Source organism: Dipodomys ordii, unplaced genomic scaffold (assembly GCF_000151885.1).
Source record: "Dipodomys ordii isolate 6190 unplaced genomic scaffold, Dord_2.0 Scaffold34, whole genome shotgun sequence".
NCBI lineage: Eukaryota > Metazoa > Chordata > Mammalia > Rodentia > Heteromyidae > Dipodomys > Dipodomys ordii.
This window is the reverse complement of record NW_012267250.1, coordinates 13,746,890-13,762,489: the sequence shown is the minus strand read 5'-3', so window position 1 is coordinate 13,762,489 and position 15,600 is coordinate 13,746,890. Positions and strand designations below refer to the sequence as shown.

The window sequence follows — 15,600 nt, the reverse complement described above, 5'->3', positions numbered from 1 at the left end:
TTTTTCTTGTTTTCTCATCAAGGAAACAAAGACTTTCCACAAAACATTCCACTCTGGGTCATAAGCATGGTAAGAGAGCAAATTATTACAAAACAAGATCATCAGGCAAGAAGGTCAAGTAAAACTTCCTTCATAGCTTTTAAGGTCTTAGTTCTTAGCTAAGCAATGGGTCCAAATCACAGCTAAACAAATATTTAATGTTCCACTAACAATAAACAAGCAAAATCTCTAGGCACTGCAGAGCAGAAAGGGTTTTATACAGTCTGTCATCAAAGATGCAGTACATGATTGCCATTAGCCTTCTCTATTTGATGAAATGCAGGCAGCTAGCTTTCTTTAGAAAAGATTTATTTATTTCAATTGACAAGTAATGTGTGTATTTATGGACACAATGATATTTTGACCTATCTATACATTGGGGATGGATTCCATCCCGTTAGTTAATACAGCCATCATTTCTCCAATTTGTCATCAGAGCCTCAATTTCAGTAGGTATTTCAGGTCTTCTAGTTGAAACATGGGATGCAGGATTCTTCCCCCTCTTACCCTAGGGGGATTTTTAAAAGCTTTGCTTATACAATTTTTATCTGAAACATGCTTTAGGATCCAAGGTTTAATTAAGAAATGAAAGCAATGGATGTATTTCATAATGTAATTCAGTGTGAGGTTTTCTTTTTTTCTTTCCCCCTCTCAAATATCTTAATCTTCATTTCCAGATAAAGCTCTGATCATAAATTTGTCTTTTCGTTTTTTGTTGAAGATTCATTCCTTCCTGACCCACAGGTTTATTAAGTATTTTAATGGTGTATACTTCAAAGCTCTGTTTTGAAGAGAAGCAAATTGGGGCAGAGGATTGAGCAGGAGAAGGTGGGAATGAGAGCTGTTAGGAAAGGACTTTTGATATGGGACTTTGAGGAGGAACTGTTAGAGAGGCCCAACAAAGATGAGGGGAGAATAGGAGCCAGAGCAAAGAAGTTACAAGGGCAAGAAAATAGATGATAATGAGCACTGGGGCTTTGTCTCTCTGAGGTAATCATGACTTTGTATGTTTCTATGTGTTCTTACTCAATATTAATAATACATATTCTTAGCCTAAATGAACTAATATCAAATTAGTTGTAATTATTTTTTGCCTCTCTTAATATAGGTTACTAGCTACAAAGTAATATACATTTTATTTTACAGTTTTATAATTCTGAGGGATGGCCTTCCACTTTTCCCATTTGACAGCTTTACTAAGCTCTTTTATTTTACCATACATAAAGTTTCTGTAATTAAAACAAAAAATATACAAAGATGCTCAAGCATTCTTCTAGTAGTAAAAGCTTGATGAGATTTAATATCCTTCATCTTAGTGTTTAGTTGGGCACTTTGGGGGCTGAGAACACTGTGCCTGATGCCTTTATTTGACTTGTGGGCAAATACCTCTTTTTCTTCTGGGCTCTACTATCTGAAGATTATGTTTTTCTTGCACATTTTGTTTATTTGTTTGTTTCTTGTTTATATTGTAAAGGTGATATATGGAGGGGTCACAGTTATATAAGTCAGGTAATGAGTACATTTCTTGTTGAACATTTTTCCGGCACATTTTCTAATGAATTACTCCTGTTTTCCCAATTTTAGGTTACTACACTTGTAAATTGTCCCCAGAATCCTTCCAACAGGAAAAAGGGACGTTCGAAAAGAGCCAGAGTCCTTCTAGCTTCTGTAGAGGAAGCAACGTGGAATTTATTAGACAAAGGAGAGAAGATAGCCCACGAAGCTACCATTTTAAAGGAAGAACTTACTGCTGCACTGGAGGAAGTTCGAAAAGAGAGTAAGTATTTTAGTCCTGGTCAGGAGCAAACTGCATATCCTTGGGGTGTTTGTTACTGACTTAGATTTGTGAGTGTTTTGTTTTTGCTGCCTTAAGTTTATTAATCTTTCACAGAGCTGTGAAGAGCTAGCTGTGGGAGGCAGAGTGGCTCATTAGACGGCTCCAAGGCTCAGAGTCCCTGTCCTGGCTCTTGTCGTCAGCTAGTCAGTCTCTGTAGACAACTCCCCACTTCTAACTATGCCATCACTTATCTATAGTAAACAAAGAGAAAACTAATGAAGCCAAAGACATATTTGCTCATTCATAAATAAATATGAAGTTCCTCAGAAACACTTGGGGGATAGACATTTCAGATCTGATTGCCAGTACATTTTTGTTTTTTATTTTTCAATTTTCTGGAGGTTGGTATTTACTGAACTTTAAGAAAATGCTTTTTGTGAACTATGCAGAACCCCAGTTACTGCTTAGTTGTTACATAATAAAAGCACACATTTTTACCTTTGGATAGCTTAAGGTAATACAACGATTTTCTAGTGAATGTAAATCTCATCAGCAGGACATTATAAAAAGAATTACTCAGTGTTTTCTTTTGGGTCGATGGAATAATTTTGTGTATATCAGTTTGCTGCAAGTAACCATTTTGGAAGGAAGAAGAATAGGGAATATTCTTGTTTAGCTTTATAAAAGATGGTTAAGATGTCAAAATATTTTTCTCCTACAACTCCCAAGGTAACTTTAAGGAAATCAGAAAGTCAGAGTAGGGTGCAGTGGTGCATGTTTGAAAACCTAACACTCTGGAAGAGGAGGTAGGAGGATCACTAGTTTAGGCCCAACTGGGCTACATAGCAAGACCTTATCTAAATACAAAAAATCCAGAAGGTCTTTAATAACCAAATATAACTAAAATGAATATGCTAGCCACAATAAACTTCAGGTGAAATTTGTGATACAGGGAATTATTATATATTGAATTTTAAAAAATTGATTACTATTTTTTTTGTGAGTACTGTCATTTGAACTTAGAGCTGCCTACTTGCTCAGCGGGTACTCTTCCACTTAAACCATATCTTCAACTTAGGTTTTTTTTTTTTAATCACTTGTTTCCAATTGCTGGAGTTCATTTTGATAATTATTTTATTTGATCAGAGGCACATAGGCAAATCATAATAATATTACTAACTCATAATAATATTACTAAATGCAAGAGACAGGTACATCCTGAGTCCATGTATTTTTCAAATGGATTATATTTTCAGCAAGAATATCAGACTAGGGCTTATATTCCTTAACAAAGATTCAGCAAGTAAGCCATAATTATGATAGATAATTTGTCATAGATTTTAAAAGAGCCAAGATTTTTTAAAATTTTATTTATTTATTTTTTTGGGTCTGGTCGTGGGGCCTGAACTCTGGGCCTGGGCGCTGTCCCTCAGCTCTTCAGCTCAAGGCTAGTGCTCTACCACTTGAGCCACAGTGCCACTTCTGGCTTTTTGCTTATGTGGTGCTGAGGAATTGAACCCAGGGCCTCATGCATGCAAGGCAAGCACTCTACCACTGAGGCACCTTCCCAGCCCCAAGATTTTTTTTTTAATTGGGAAAATAATGTACAAAGGGGTTACAATTACATGGGCATGATAATGAGTACATTTCTTATCAAGCATTGTAGCTTCCTCCTTTGTTTCCCCTTCCCATCCCTTCCCATCCTCCCCTTGCCCCCCCAAGAGCCAAGATTTTTAAAACAAGTTTATAATATAAAAAATGATAGATTTTAAAAATTCTTTTGTTTAACTTAACAGACATTGCACCTTTGTTTTCTTCCTCTAAGAACATCCTTCTTTGGTCTCATTATAGGAGCCTTCAGAATGGTTTTTCCAAAAGGATGTTCCTTGTCATATACTTTTTTCTATTTTTTTATTTGCCAGTCCTGGGGCTTGAACTCAGGGCCTGGTCACTGTCCCTGGGCTTCTTTTGCTCAAGGCTCACACTCTACTACTTGAGTCACAGTGCCATTTCTGGCTTTTTCTGTTTATGTGATACTGAGGAATTGAACCCATGGTTTCATGCATGATAAGTAAGCACTCTATCACTAAGCCACATTCCCAGCCCTTGTCGTATACTTTATATATGACATATTTGATAGAGGTTTTTCAGACACTATATAAAAGACAAGATAATTTGAAGTAAAATTGTCATTTCTATCTGCTTCTTACTGCCCTAGACTCCACTTTCTCTTGTGTTTCGTAACAACATCATCATGAAGCCAGTACAGACTTGTTTTTTCTTATCCGTCTGCTTCTTTAATTAGACTCTAAATTCAACAAATTTTCCCTCTTTATTTTCAGGCCTTTTCCTTCTCCATTCCTAGTATTTCTTTCTAAATTTAGGATAATTGTATTAGTTCTGCTCCAAAGTCAAGTACATCTTTTCTTTTTAAAATTTTTTCTTTAAGTAGTTGTACAAAAAAGTCAATACAACCTATCAGTTTATGAGTATAATTTAGTATAATTTATCTTGATCAGTGTTACCCTTTTCATCATCCTAAACAGATCTTTTAAAAATGAATATAATGCTTCTTTTCCTTTCCTGATAAAATTTATTTTTAGAATCTAGTGTAGGATTAGGGGAGACTATCTTTCTGGATAATTTTAACTTTTTAACATATTCCAAAGGCATTTCATAATTTGGTTTCTACTATAATTTTTTATAGTATTTCCTGATACTGCCATTTTCTGCCCACCTGCTCTCTACCCCCGCCACCCCCCCAATAAACCCCCTCCCCCCAAACCAAAGTTTCCTCCAAATAAGAACAACTTGCAGCCAGGCTTCAGTGGCTCACACCTGTAATCCTAGGTACTCAGGAGGCTGGGGATCTGAGGATCGCATTTCGTAGCCAGCCCAGTCCATGAGATGCTTATCTCCAATAAAAAGCCAGAAAAAGCCAGAAGTGGACTGTGGCTCAAGTGGTATAGAGCGCTAGCCTTGAGCACAGAAAGGCTCAAGGACAGTTCAGGCCCTGAGTTCAAGCCCCAGAATGTGCAAAACAAAACAAAACACTCCCCCCCCCGAAAAAGAAAAACCCAGTTTGGAGCATCTTGAGTGGTCCTTGTTGCTCAGTGATTCCCTTCACATTCAGCTAATTTTTACTCTCATGTAAAAGCCCAGCTCAGGTCATGTTTTCCAGTAAGTACTCCCTGACTCCTAGATGCTGATTTAGGTACTCTTTTTTTTTCTGTTTCATTACAAACTCTGAGCTTCTCTTTTGTAGGACTATTTTAAAGAACAAATACTGATTCACTTAGTAAACTCAGATTCAATTCCTTGAGGGTATTAGGTTCTAGGTCTTACTTGATTTCCAGTATGTGAAGTATAGCAGACATTTAGTTAATGTCTGCTAAACAAGTTAAACAAATAAAGTAATAAAAAGCTCACTTTTTGTATTATAAATTTGTTTTAAAAATCTTGGGTCTTTTTAAAATCTATGACAAATTATCTATCATAATTATGGTTTACTTGTTGAATTTTTGTTAAGGAATATAAGTCCTAGTCTGATATACTTGCTGAAAATATAAGCCATTTGAAAAATACATGGACTCAGTATGTACCAGTCTTTTGCTTTAGTAATATTATTATGATTTGCCTGAACATTTTTGGCATTTATATTGCTAGGCACTTATAATACTTCTAAAGTCTGTTATTTAATGTCTACTATATATTTTAGAGAACTTGTGATCAAATGTCTCTATTCATTCTCCTATTCTTCATTTATTATTTTATTTATTTTTGTGCTGGTACTAGAGCTTGAACTTAGGGTCTGGACTTTGTCCTTTGAGCATTTTTACTCATGGCGGGAGCTCTACTTGCACTACAGCTCCACTTTGGGTTTTTTGGTAGTTAATTGGAAATAAAAAACTTATGGACTTTCCTGCCTGGGCTGGCTTTGAGCTATGATTCTCAGAGCTCTGCTTCCTGAGTAGCTAGGATTACAGGTGTGAGCTACCAGTGCCCAGGTCTTATTCCTCATTTTATATTATGATTGTATGCTTGGATTTTATTTACTTGTTTTTATAGTGTCAGGAGTCAACTCTAGGGCCTTATACATACTAGGCAAGTGCTTTACTGCTGAGCTATATCCCCAGCACCAAGTTTCACATATTTCTTTTTCTCTTTTCTGTATTTTACATTTGCTTTAATCTGGAACTTTTCTGTTGACTTTTACTATGTATAATGATTCTCTATTCAGCTACATTTATTTGAGTCAATAATTATATTTGAAATTTTGCTTTTTATAAAGTTTTTGGCTCAAATTTTCCATATGATACAGTTCAGTTCAGTTTTCTGAAAACTCTACAAATTCTTTTGTTTGTTTTTTGGTCAGTCGTGGGGCTTGAACTCTAGGCCTGGGGGCTGTCCCTCAACTCTTCAGCTTAAGGTGAGCACTCTATCACCACTTCTGGTTTTCTGGTGGTTAATTGGAGATAAGGGTCTCATGGATTTTCCTGCGTGGGCTGGCTCTGAACTATGATCCTCAAATCTCAGCCTCCTGAGTAGCTAGGATTACAGGTGTGAGCCATTGGTGCCCAGCTTAAAAATTCTACAAATTCTAATTACCTGCTGCAGATTCTATCGTTTCTTGATATCTTATTTACCCTTAACTTGCATATTTGATATGTCCAATTTGTAGCTCTCCTGGAGGCTCATTTCTCATGTATGTTTTTTTGTTGTTTTTTGAGAATATAATCTTTTATCCTGGTATGTTGGGTAATATTTGATTGGATGTGAAGAATGATTGGGAAACACTATAGAATTAAAATTTTAAGAAGTTGGCCTATTTCCGTCTAGCTCTTACTCTTAGAAGGATCACTTCTCAAGTTCTAATTGAAATAATGGAATATTAACTAATGCTTCCTGGTAGTCAGACTCAGAATTCTTAATTTTATTTTTCTAACTTCTTGAAGAAAGGCTTAAAATTATTTGCACAGCTTCTCATGCTCTTAGCTACCACATTCACTTTCTTTGGCTTCTCTGTTTTTCAATCTTTCCTAACATTTGCTTCTTATAATCATACACACATGCACAAAAATCAACTACAGATAAATGCAGACTCTAAACATCTAAAAAATTGTAAATGCACTAAAATAGAAACATGATTATTGTTTAGACTTTGAGGATATAACAAGATTTACTAAACATGAAACAAAATGCTTTAAAAGGACTGATACATTTTACTGTATCAAAATTAAGAACTTTTTAAACTCAAGTATTTTTTAAAGAATATGAAGACACTTAGAAAAGATATTGCCATAGACATAATAAATGACTAATTCTAAGAACATATAGAAGACTGTTACAGATCAATAAGAGAAGAAAAATTAACCAAAGGAAAATGGAGATGCAAAGACTTTCATAGAAGAATAAATGAATACCATTAATAAAAAAACACAAAGAGATGTATGACCTTGGCGAGAGATATGCAATTTAGGTACCATATTATGCAATTCACATGACAAAACAAAAAGTAGGATACTACCATATGTTCAAAAGATTTTGGAGTAAAAGGCTCTGTTGTGCATTGCAATTGCATGCAAGTTGATACAACTACTTTGAAAAACAATCTTGGTTCTCCACTATTATCAAATGCCAAAGTTCTATATATGTATGGTGTGTTTCTAGATTCAAACAATTATATTTCTGGTGTTGGTTTGTAGAAATGCAATTGATATTTAAAGATGGGTGCTTGTTGAGATGTTGTTTCTGAACTGAAATATTTGTATGGTAATTTTAAAAACTAGGAAACATTTGAAATATGCAAATGCACATGGCCAGTTTCTTTGGGATTACCTAGGAATGGTAAGACCATGGCACTTTATTTAACTTATGTGAGTAAAAGAATCTTTGCAAAAGTGTTGTCTGTGCACAAAACTACAAAGAATAGAGAATTGTGACAGAATTAATATACTTTGAATTCATAAACATTTAAGAATGTATGGTCTGTGTTTAACCTACCTTTTCTCAGAGACTGTGTTTCTTCCTTGCACCAAATGCAACATTTATTGAAGTCTTTTTGTAAGCTAGACTGTTTAATATGTTAGGCTTAACAGAAATGTACAAGATAGATAGGCATACTCTCATTGAGCTGATATTTTATTGGAAAGCTGGGCAGTAAAAAAGTAGAGACTTGCTTATAATTTTTAAGAGATAGAACTGGAGCATTAAAAATATTAGTACATACAAACATTAACTTCCTTACCTCAATAATAACACATTTTAGGTTCCTAGTCATATAAAATAGATGTAGAAGAGTGGCGTCCCTAACATACAATAAACAATTCAAGATTTCAAGAGTGTTTAGGGAAAGATTAAGGTTCAGCTTTTTTTTCATATTTTGTCCAGACAATCCAGGACCCTTTCCCAGTCCCCAACCCCCATATTCTTTGGTATGACTTATTTGATGGGGATGTCAATAGCCTAGGCAGTTATGCCTATCAGAGCCCGCAACTGTGAACAGGTACTCAGGCTTCCCGTTCATGTACGCCAGATGGAAGAAGACTTGCAAATTTATTGGATGTCTGCCACTGCTAAAATGCTTTCCATCTATTTTTTTCCATCTATTTTTAATAGTAGGTCTCCACCCAAGCCACCATAAGCCAGTTGGAGTTACATGAAGATTAATGAAGAGCTCTTGAATCCATCAAGAGATGTCTAACTTTAGCTATCCTTTCTTAAATATGGAGTTGTGGCATTTTATACTAAAAGAAGTGCTATGCTATCTAGTGTATTAATGCAGGAGCCTCCCTCCCAGCTGCATATTTGTGATGCTTAGGCCGGCAGCAGCTGATGACTACCTCACTTTTCACGGTTCATGAATATTTCTGGCTGGATTGTCAATATGTCCGGAGACTTTTTCTTTTCCCAATGAGAAGAAACTTTTGGGTTGAGAAATGTATAGATTCCTCATGTGCATATACATGTGTGAAGGGTATATTTTCTTTAAAAATTAATGTATATTTTATTTGACTCATAGTAAACATATATATTTTTAGGTATAGTGTGAATTTCAATTCATGTATATAATATGTAATGATCAGCTCAAGATAATTGGCATATCTATCACTTTAGACACGTCTCAATGATTTTAAGTTGGGAACATTAAAATTCTATTATTTTGAAATATTCAATTGTTGTGAACCATATTAATCTTACTGTGCTTTATTTAGCACATTAGAAGTCACTCCTAGCCACTGTACCTGTTTACTCTGGGTATATTTTCTATGTAATCCTCTTTCTTGATAGTTCATCTCCATGAATTGTATGACCTGAGGTTTATAGACTTTTCCAGCAGGAATTAAAAATCAAGATTTGCCATCATCCATAATAGTCAGCGAAAATTACTTCTAAAAGCTACTATTCTTGAAAAATGGTTTACTGGAAGTGCAGTTAATCTTGTTATCAATATACTTGGGTACTTGCTGAAACAATGAATGACATAGAATTTTCAGTATCAAACCCTTAAAGTGTTATCTATTGCATCCTCAATTGCTTAAAGCATTATTTTGGTATAAGAAAGTAAATCATATGTCAGCAAACTAAAGATTAAAAAATTACCAGAGCTCATATTGAAAAAAAATTAGGAAGCTCAGCTATATTAAATATTTTTTTTTAGTTAACTATCTTTAAGTCAGCTCTAACCACTCTGCTCAACAACCCTGCAGTTAGGGCTTAGATAAAATATTTGGCATTTACTAACAATTACTCATAGCCTATGTATGGTTTCAAAGGCAACAGCTGCTACCCTTATTTATGTCCAACTATTGCTGCATTGATAATGTGTGCATTTAACTGTTGCTCTATCTGAAGAGTATTCTTAGAGAATTACTAAGTCACAAATACAATAGTCTTTCCAGCTACGTATAGTGTGCTTCAGGAGAGGGAGTTCATCCTTTATTTTAAAAGGAACTCTTGTTCTAACACATTTTAACATGCACGCATGGTGTACTGTAGCAGGCAGAATGTTTATGGAAACACTTCCATTGAAGACTGATGAGCTAATTAGCTACATCGCTTGTAAACCACTAATTGCTTGAAAACACTCAACATGGTGTCCTTTAGTGCACACTTAAAAATTCTGCGCCAGGCTTTTCTTACAGTGTACTTGCTATTCTCAGCAAACTTTTCATTGTCACCCATTATGAAGTATGTGGGCAGTTGGGAAGTTCTTAATTGTGTGTGCCATTCTAGTTTTAGTCACTTGAAGGGCTAAACCTATGATATGATGGACCTATATAGAAAAGCTGGTTTTAGGAATGACAGTAACACCAATTGTGAAAATTACGAGAATTTCTGTAAGCCGTGTGCCATTTACTTTGATGTTTAATTTAAGCGCAAAGACTTAATACATGCTAGCAGACTGATTTGTGATGAATCCTAGAAACTAAAATGTGGCCTGAGGTCTCAGCTAGTAACTAGTCTGAAATCAAAGTGTGATTCATGTATTAGCTATGACTATTATCCTTCATGCCTAGATAGGAGGAACCACTCAGTAGTCCTTTTATAAATGCATACAGAAATAGTAGAGTTGCTATAATGCTGACAGGTGGTATAAAGTTTATATTCATATGAGATGAGTCTGAACATTATTGTTTGTTGCATATTCTAGTATTAAGAAAGTACATTAAACTGTTGGTAATTTCTGAGGGTCAGGAACCAAACCTGAACTCTTAATATTCATCTCTCCCTTTAGTATAAAAGAAAATAGAATTTCCTTTTGCTGTCTTTGAAGCTAATCTTTCCAGTGATTACTTAAGTCCTAGCATACATGTGCCCTTCTCTTGAAAAAATTGTTCTTTAATTACCCTTTTTTTCTGGCACATTCATTTATCTTCCTTTTATGCTGGCTCTTTGTTCACATATACTAGCTTGCCCCTACCTGATAACTGGCAAATATTCAATAAAACTTCCATTTCTTTCTTTCTTTCTTTTTTTCTACTTTCCTCTTAAACTCTGAATCCTCTTTTTACCTTGTTGGTTCTATTTCTTGGACATCTTACTGTCTAGTCCAATTACTTTTACATGGTTTAAATTTTCCTCTGTTCCTGTGCTACATTTGACATTTGGCACCTTGAAAATTTCCCTCCTTGTTCTCTTTTTTAACTGTATTTTTTTGTCTTTTCTTTTTTGGTACTGGGGATCGAACCCAGGACGTTGCACTTGCTAGGCAAGCACTTTGCCACTGAGCTACATCCCAGCCCCCTCCTTGTTCTCTTTTATGACATTACATATTAAATTCTCCCTTTACTTCTTCTTCTCCTTCTTCACTTTTCTTATGCATTAGTCTTTGGTCTTCTCCATCTCTTCTTCTCTCCTGTCCTGAGGGAGATTTTTCAGTCTCACGCCTTTAATTATAGGTTATGTTGACAACTTTTTGTTCTCTGATAAAGCTTCACTGCCAAATTGTGAGTACTTCTGTCATTTTAATACTTCAGGCTGTAAGTTATTATGCTGAACACAGTCAGATGACGTTCATTCTTGGGAATGTTTGCTACTTACCACAGAGTTAAAATTCTGTTAACATTTCCCCAGACAGTAGTGGCATTACTGGCAGCAACTTTTCTCCTCTATTTACTACTTTGCTATTGTGGTGTTACTTTATATATTCATCATGAATTCTTGTATTCTTTCACAGATTTTTACAAACTTTTATGTCTGTAGCATCACATTTGACAGAATGGGTTCTTTTTTTCTATCTATTTTTTTTTTTTTTTTTTGGTCAGTCATGGGGTTTGAACTCTGGGCCTGGGCGCTGTCCCTCAGCTCTTCAGCTCAAGGTGAGCGCTCTACTACTTGAGCCACGACGCCATTTCCCGTTTTCTGGTGGTTTATTGGAGATAGTCTCACGGACTTTCCTGCCCTTGCTGGCTTTGAACCATGATCCTCAGATCTCAGCCTCCAGAGTAGCTAGGATTACAGATGTGAGCCATGGCTAGGTTCTTTTTTTTTTTTTTCCTAAAATACTGTTTCCAAGACTAAGGGAGCACCACTCAGACCTAATTTTTCTTTTATATCTCTTTGGTTACTTGTTCTCAATCTCTTTTATGGGTCATTCTTTTATGACAGACCATCTAATGTTAAGAACAAGGGGTCATTATATAGCATGAACATTAAAAAAAAGAAAAAAAATTACTGAGAAATCAGTTTGGAAAGAACTGTGCAAGTTTTTCATATGAGTAAAACTGTCTCTCTTTCTCTTTTTATCCCTCTCTTTTCCTCTCTCCTCCATTCTTTCTCTCTCTCCCCTCTTTTTGTTGGTACTGGATACTGGATACTGCACCTACTAAGTAAAAACATTATCACTTGAGCAATATCTCCAGTGCTTTTTGCTTTATTTTTTTTAGATAAGATGTCTGTCTCTTTCCCTCTCTCTCTGCCATCTCTCTCTCCCCTACACAGGCCAACCTGTTATGTTTTTTGGTGTAGCTAGGATGATAGGTACATACCACTATACCTAGATTTTTATGGTAATATGGGGGCTTGTGGATTTTTTTTTTGCCTGTGTTGGCCTTGAACTGAAATCCTCACTATCTAGTATACATTGTGTTTCTATACATTTATAAAATGTACTTGCATCCCTTTTCCATCCCTCTCCTTTTTAAAAATAATTTTAACATGTTTTTTTTTTGGGTCCGGTCATGGGGCTTGAACTCTGGGCCTAGGCTCTGTCCCTCAGCTCTTCAGCTCAAGGCTAGCGCTCTACTGCTTGAGCCACAGTGCCACTTCCGGCTTTTTTCTTTTTGCTTATGTGGTGCTGAGGAATCGAACCCAGGGCCTCAGGCATGCAAGGCAAGCGCTTTACCACTGAGCCACCTTCCCAGCCCTTAACGTGTTTTCTTATAGATGCATATGAAGTATTTCAATCATATTCCCCCTTCCACACTAACTCTCCTTTCATCTACCCATTCTGCTGTTCTCCAGCTCCAAACAGTCCCCCTGTTTTATAATTCTGTTATTCTTTAGGAAATGGTTAGGTTTTTAAAAATTTATTCATACAGAATTCCTTGTCTACTGGTTTGTTGAAGCATTAAGTCAGAGAGCACTTGCCACAATAATGTCTTTCAAAACACCTACCCATAAAAACTCCTGCATCACATTCATCCAAAGGTGACTGTTTTCCATTTTCATGCGCTTTATAGTATTTCAGGACAGCCAACTTAGCCTTATTTTTTTATGCCTCGTCTTCTTGGGAGTGGTATACAACATATTCCTTAGTAACACTACCAAGTCTCAACACAAGATTAGGAGTAGATTTCTTTGGAAGGTTGTAGTAAGACAAAGCTCATCCATCTTACAGTTGCTTACTAGCAGAGACCCAGGAAGAATTCTGATCAGGAAGAATTCTTTGCTGATCCTGGATCTTGGCCTTTATATTTTCTACAATATCTGCGAGTTCAACCTCATGTGTTATGATCTTTCTTGTGAGGGTTTTTATGAAAATCTGAGTCTTCACTGTGGTTCCACTGAAGATGGAAAATCAGAAAGGAATCTGCAGGGAATATTTGAGTTAAAAGCAAGAAAACGGAGTCTGACATGCTTGTTATTGCCAGAGTTGGGACTGCCTTTTATGATGCTACACTAGAGAAATACTTGTTTGGTCGTTTTGTTCATTGTACATCTGTAGTCCCTTTGTTTCTGCTGTCATTTAATATATGTTAGTCTGATTGTCTCCAAGCATCTTTGAAATTGCTTCAGGACAATATTTCAGGATAGTCTCAAACTGTGCTCCTTGGAAAATGAGTGTTCTTAGAAATATTAAGAACTCTGTGGGAAAAAGCAGTTAAATAAATTCATAAAACCTTTGATTAAATTTTTTAAGTGTACATTTTTTTATGAGAGGACTTCTCAGGGAGTGCTTTTTAAAACTCTAAATTATACTGTAAATTTCCAAGAGGGCCTCATAATACACTACAGTCTATATTGGTTGGGCTCTCATGAAGTAGAACTTGACGTGAGTATTCTTATGCAAGTGATTTACTAAATGAGTCTGCTCAGGTGAAGGCAAGAAAGAGGCTGGCAGAGTAAAGCTGCACTAGTATTTCTCTGTTCAGCTTAGTAAACATGGAGGACATCTGGTTACTAGCACTTGAAATGTGGTCTGTGTGGCTGAGGATCTGAATTTTAATTTTAATTATAACTGAAACTTTAAAGATTGATACTTGATCTAGTATTTTGTAACTTTTATTTTACTTTATTATTATTATTATTTTTTTTATTGTGAAAATACCGTACAGAAGGGTTACAATTACATGGGCAAGGTAATGAATGCATTTCTTATCAAGCATTGTTGCCTCCTACTTTATTTCCCCTTCCCATCCCTTCCCATCTCCCCCCACCCCCAACCCCTTGTCAAAGTTGTAAAGTTCATTTTCGACATAACATCTTGTACATCTCATTGTTGCAATGGGTACACATGTATCCCTATTTAAACAATTTGTTTTTTCCCTTCCCCTCCACAAATTATAGCAACATCAAATACAGTGAAAACAGGGGCCATACCGTGGGGGAGGGACATACAAAGCAACAAAGAAATATCTTATAAATATGTTAGAAACAATCGCAAGAAAGAAAAAACATTTTGAATTCTTATCTTGGGGTTCATTTCACCTAACATCAACTTACCTGACTTGTCTCAGACATATACTATTTATTGCAAATAAGGGAAACCATGGGACCCATGTTTCTTTGGGCCTGGCTTACTTCACTTAATATGATTTTTTCTAACTCTTTCCATTTCCTAACAAATGGGGCAATGTCATCCTTTCTGATAAAATACCTAGGAATTAACAACCAAAGAAGTGAAGGAACTTTATGATGAAAACTTTAAAAACCTGAAAAAGGAAATCAAAATAGAACTTAGAAAGTGGAAAAACCTACCATGCTCCTGGATTGGAAGGATCAACATCGTGAAAATGGCAATACTTCCCAAGGCTATCTAAAATTCAATATGATACCTATCAATATTCCAACCTCATTCTTCAAGGAAATAGAAGAGGCAATCCAAAAATTCATATGGAACAATAAAAGACCCAAATAGCAAAAATGATCCTTAACAGAAAAAACAGTGCTGAAGGGATATCAATACCAAATTTCAAACTCTACTACAAAGCCATAGTAATCAAAATGCTTGGTACTGGCACAAGAGCAGACCTCAGGACCAATTTTGGAATAGAATTGAAAACCCAGAAATGAACCTACAGACCTATAGCCATGTAATTTTCGATAAGGGAGCTAAAAATAGAATGGAAGAAAGACAGCCACTTCAGTAAATGGTTTTGGCAAAATTGGTTAATAGCTTATAGAAAACTAAAGCTACATCCTTATATATCACCTTGCACCAGAATCAACTCCAAAGACCTCGGAGTCAAAGCAGACACTCTGAAAACATTATAGGATGGAATAGGAGAAACCCTAGGTCTCCTTAGCACAGGCTGAAATTTTCTTAAAAGAGACGCAGAAACACAACAAATCAAAGGTTGGACAAATGGGATTGCATGAAATTGCATAGCTTCTGCATAGCAAAGGACATAGCTAGCAAGATCAATAGAAAGCCCACAGATTGGGAGAAGATCTTCACTAGCCATACAACGGACAAGGGTCCATAACTAAAAGATACCTGGAACTCAAAAAATTAAATCCCCCATTCAACGCAATACCTATCAAAATTCCAACCTCATTCTTCAAGGAAATAGAAGAGGCAATCCAAAAATTCATATGGAACAATAAAAGACCCCGAATAG

General features: G+C 35.8%; 1 protein-coding gene across 2 annotated transcripts in view; it reads left to right on the top strand.

Annotated features, from left to right (window-relative positions):
* The window catches only part of Ctnna3 (catenin (cadherin-associated protein), alpha 3), a 1,343,755-nt gene that overhangs the window by 56,363 nt on the left and 1,271,792 nt on the right, over window positions 1–15,600 (top strand). For both annotated transcript variants that reach the window (XM_013017086.1, XM_013017085.1), the window contains exon 3: window positions 1,624–1,816. In XM_013017086.1, the coding sequence (XP_012872540.1) occupies window positions 1,624–1,816 (193 nt within the window). The remainder of the gene's footprint in view (window positions 1–1,623; window positions 1,817–15,600) is intronic.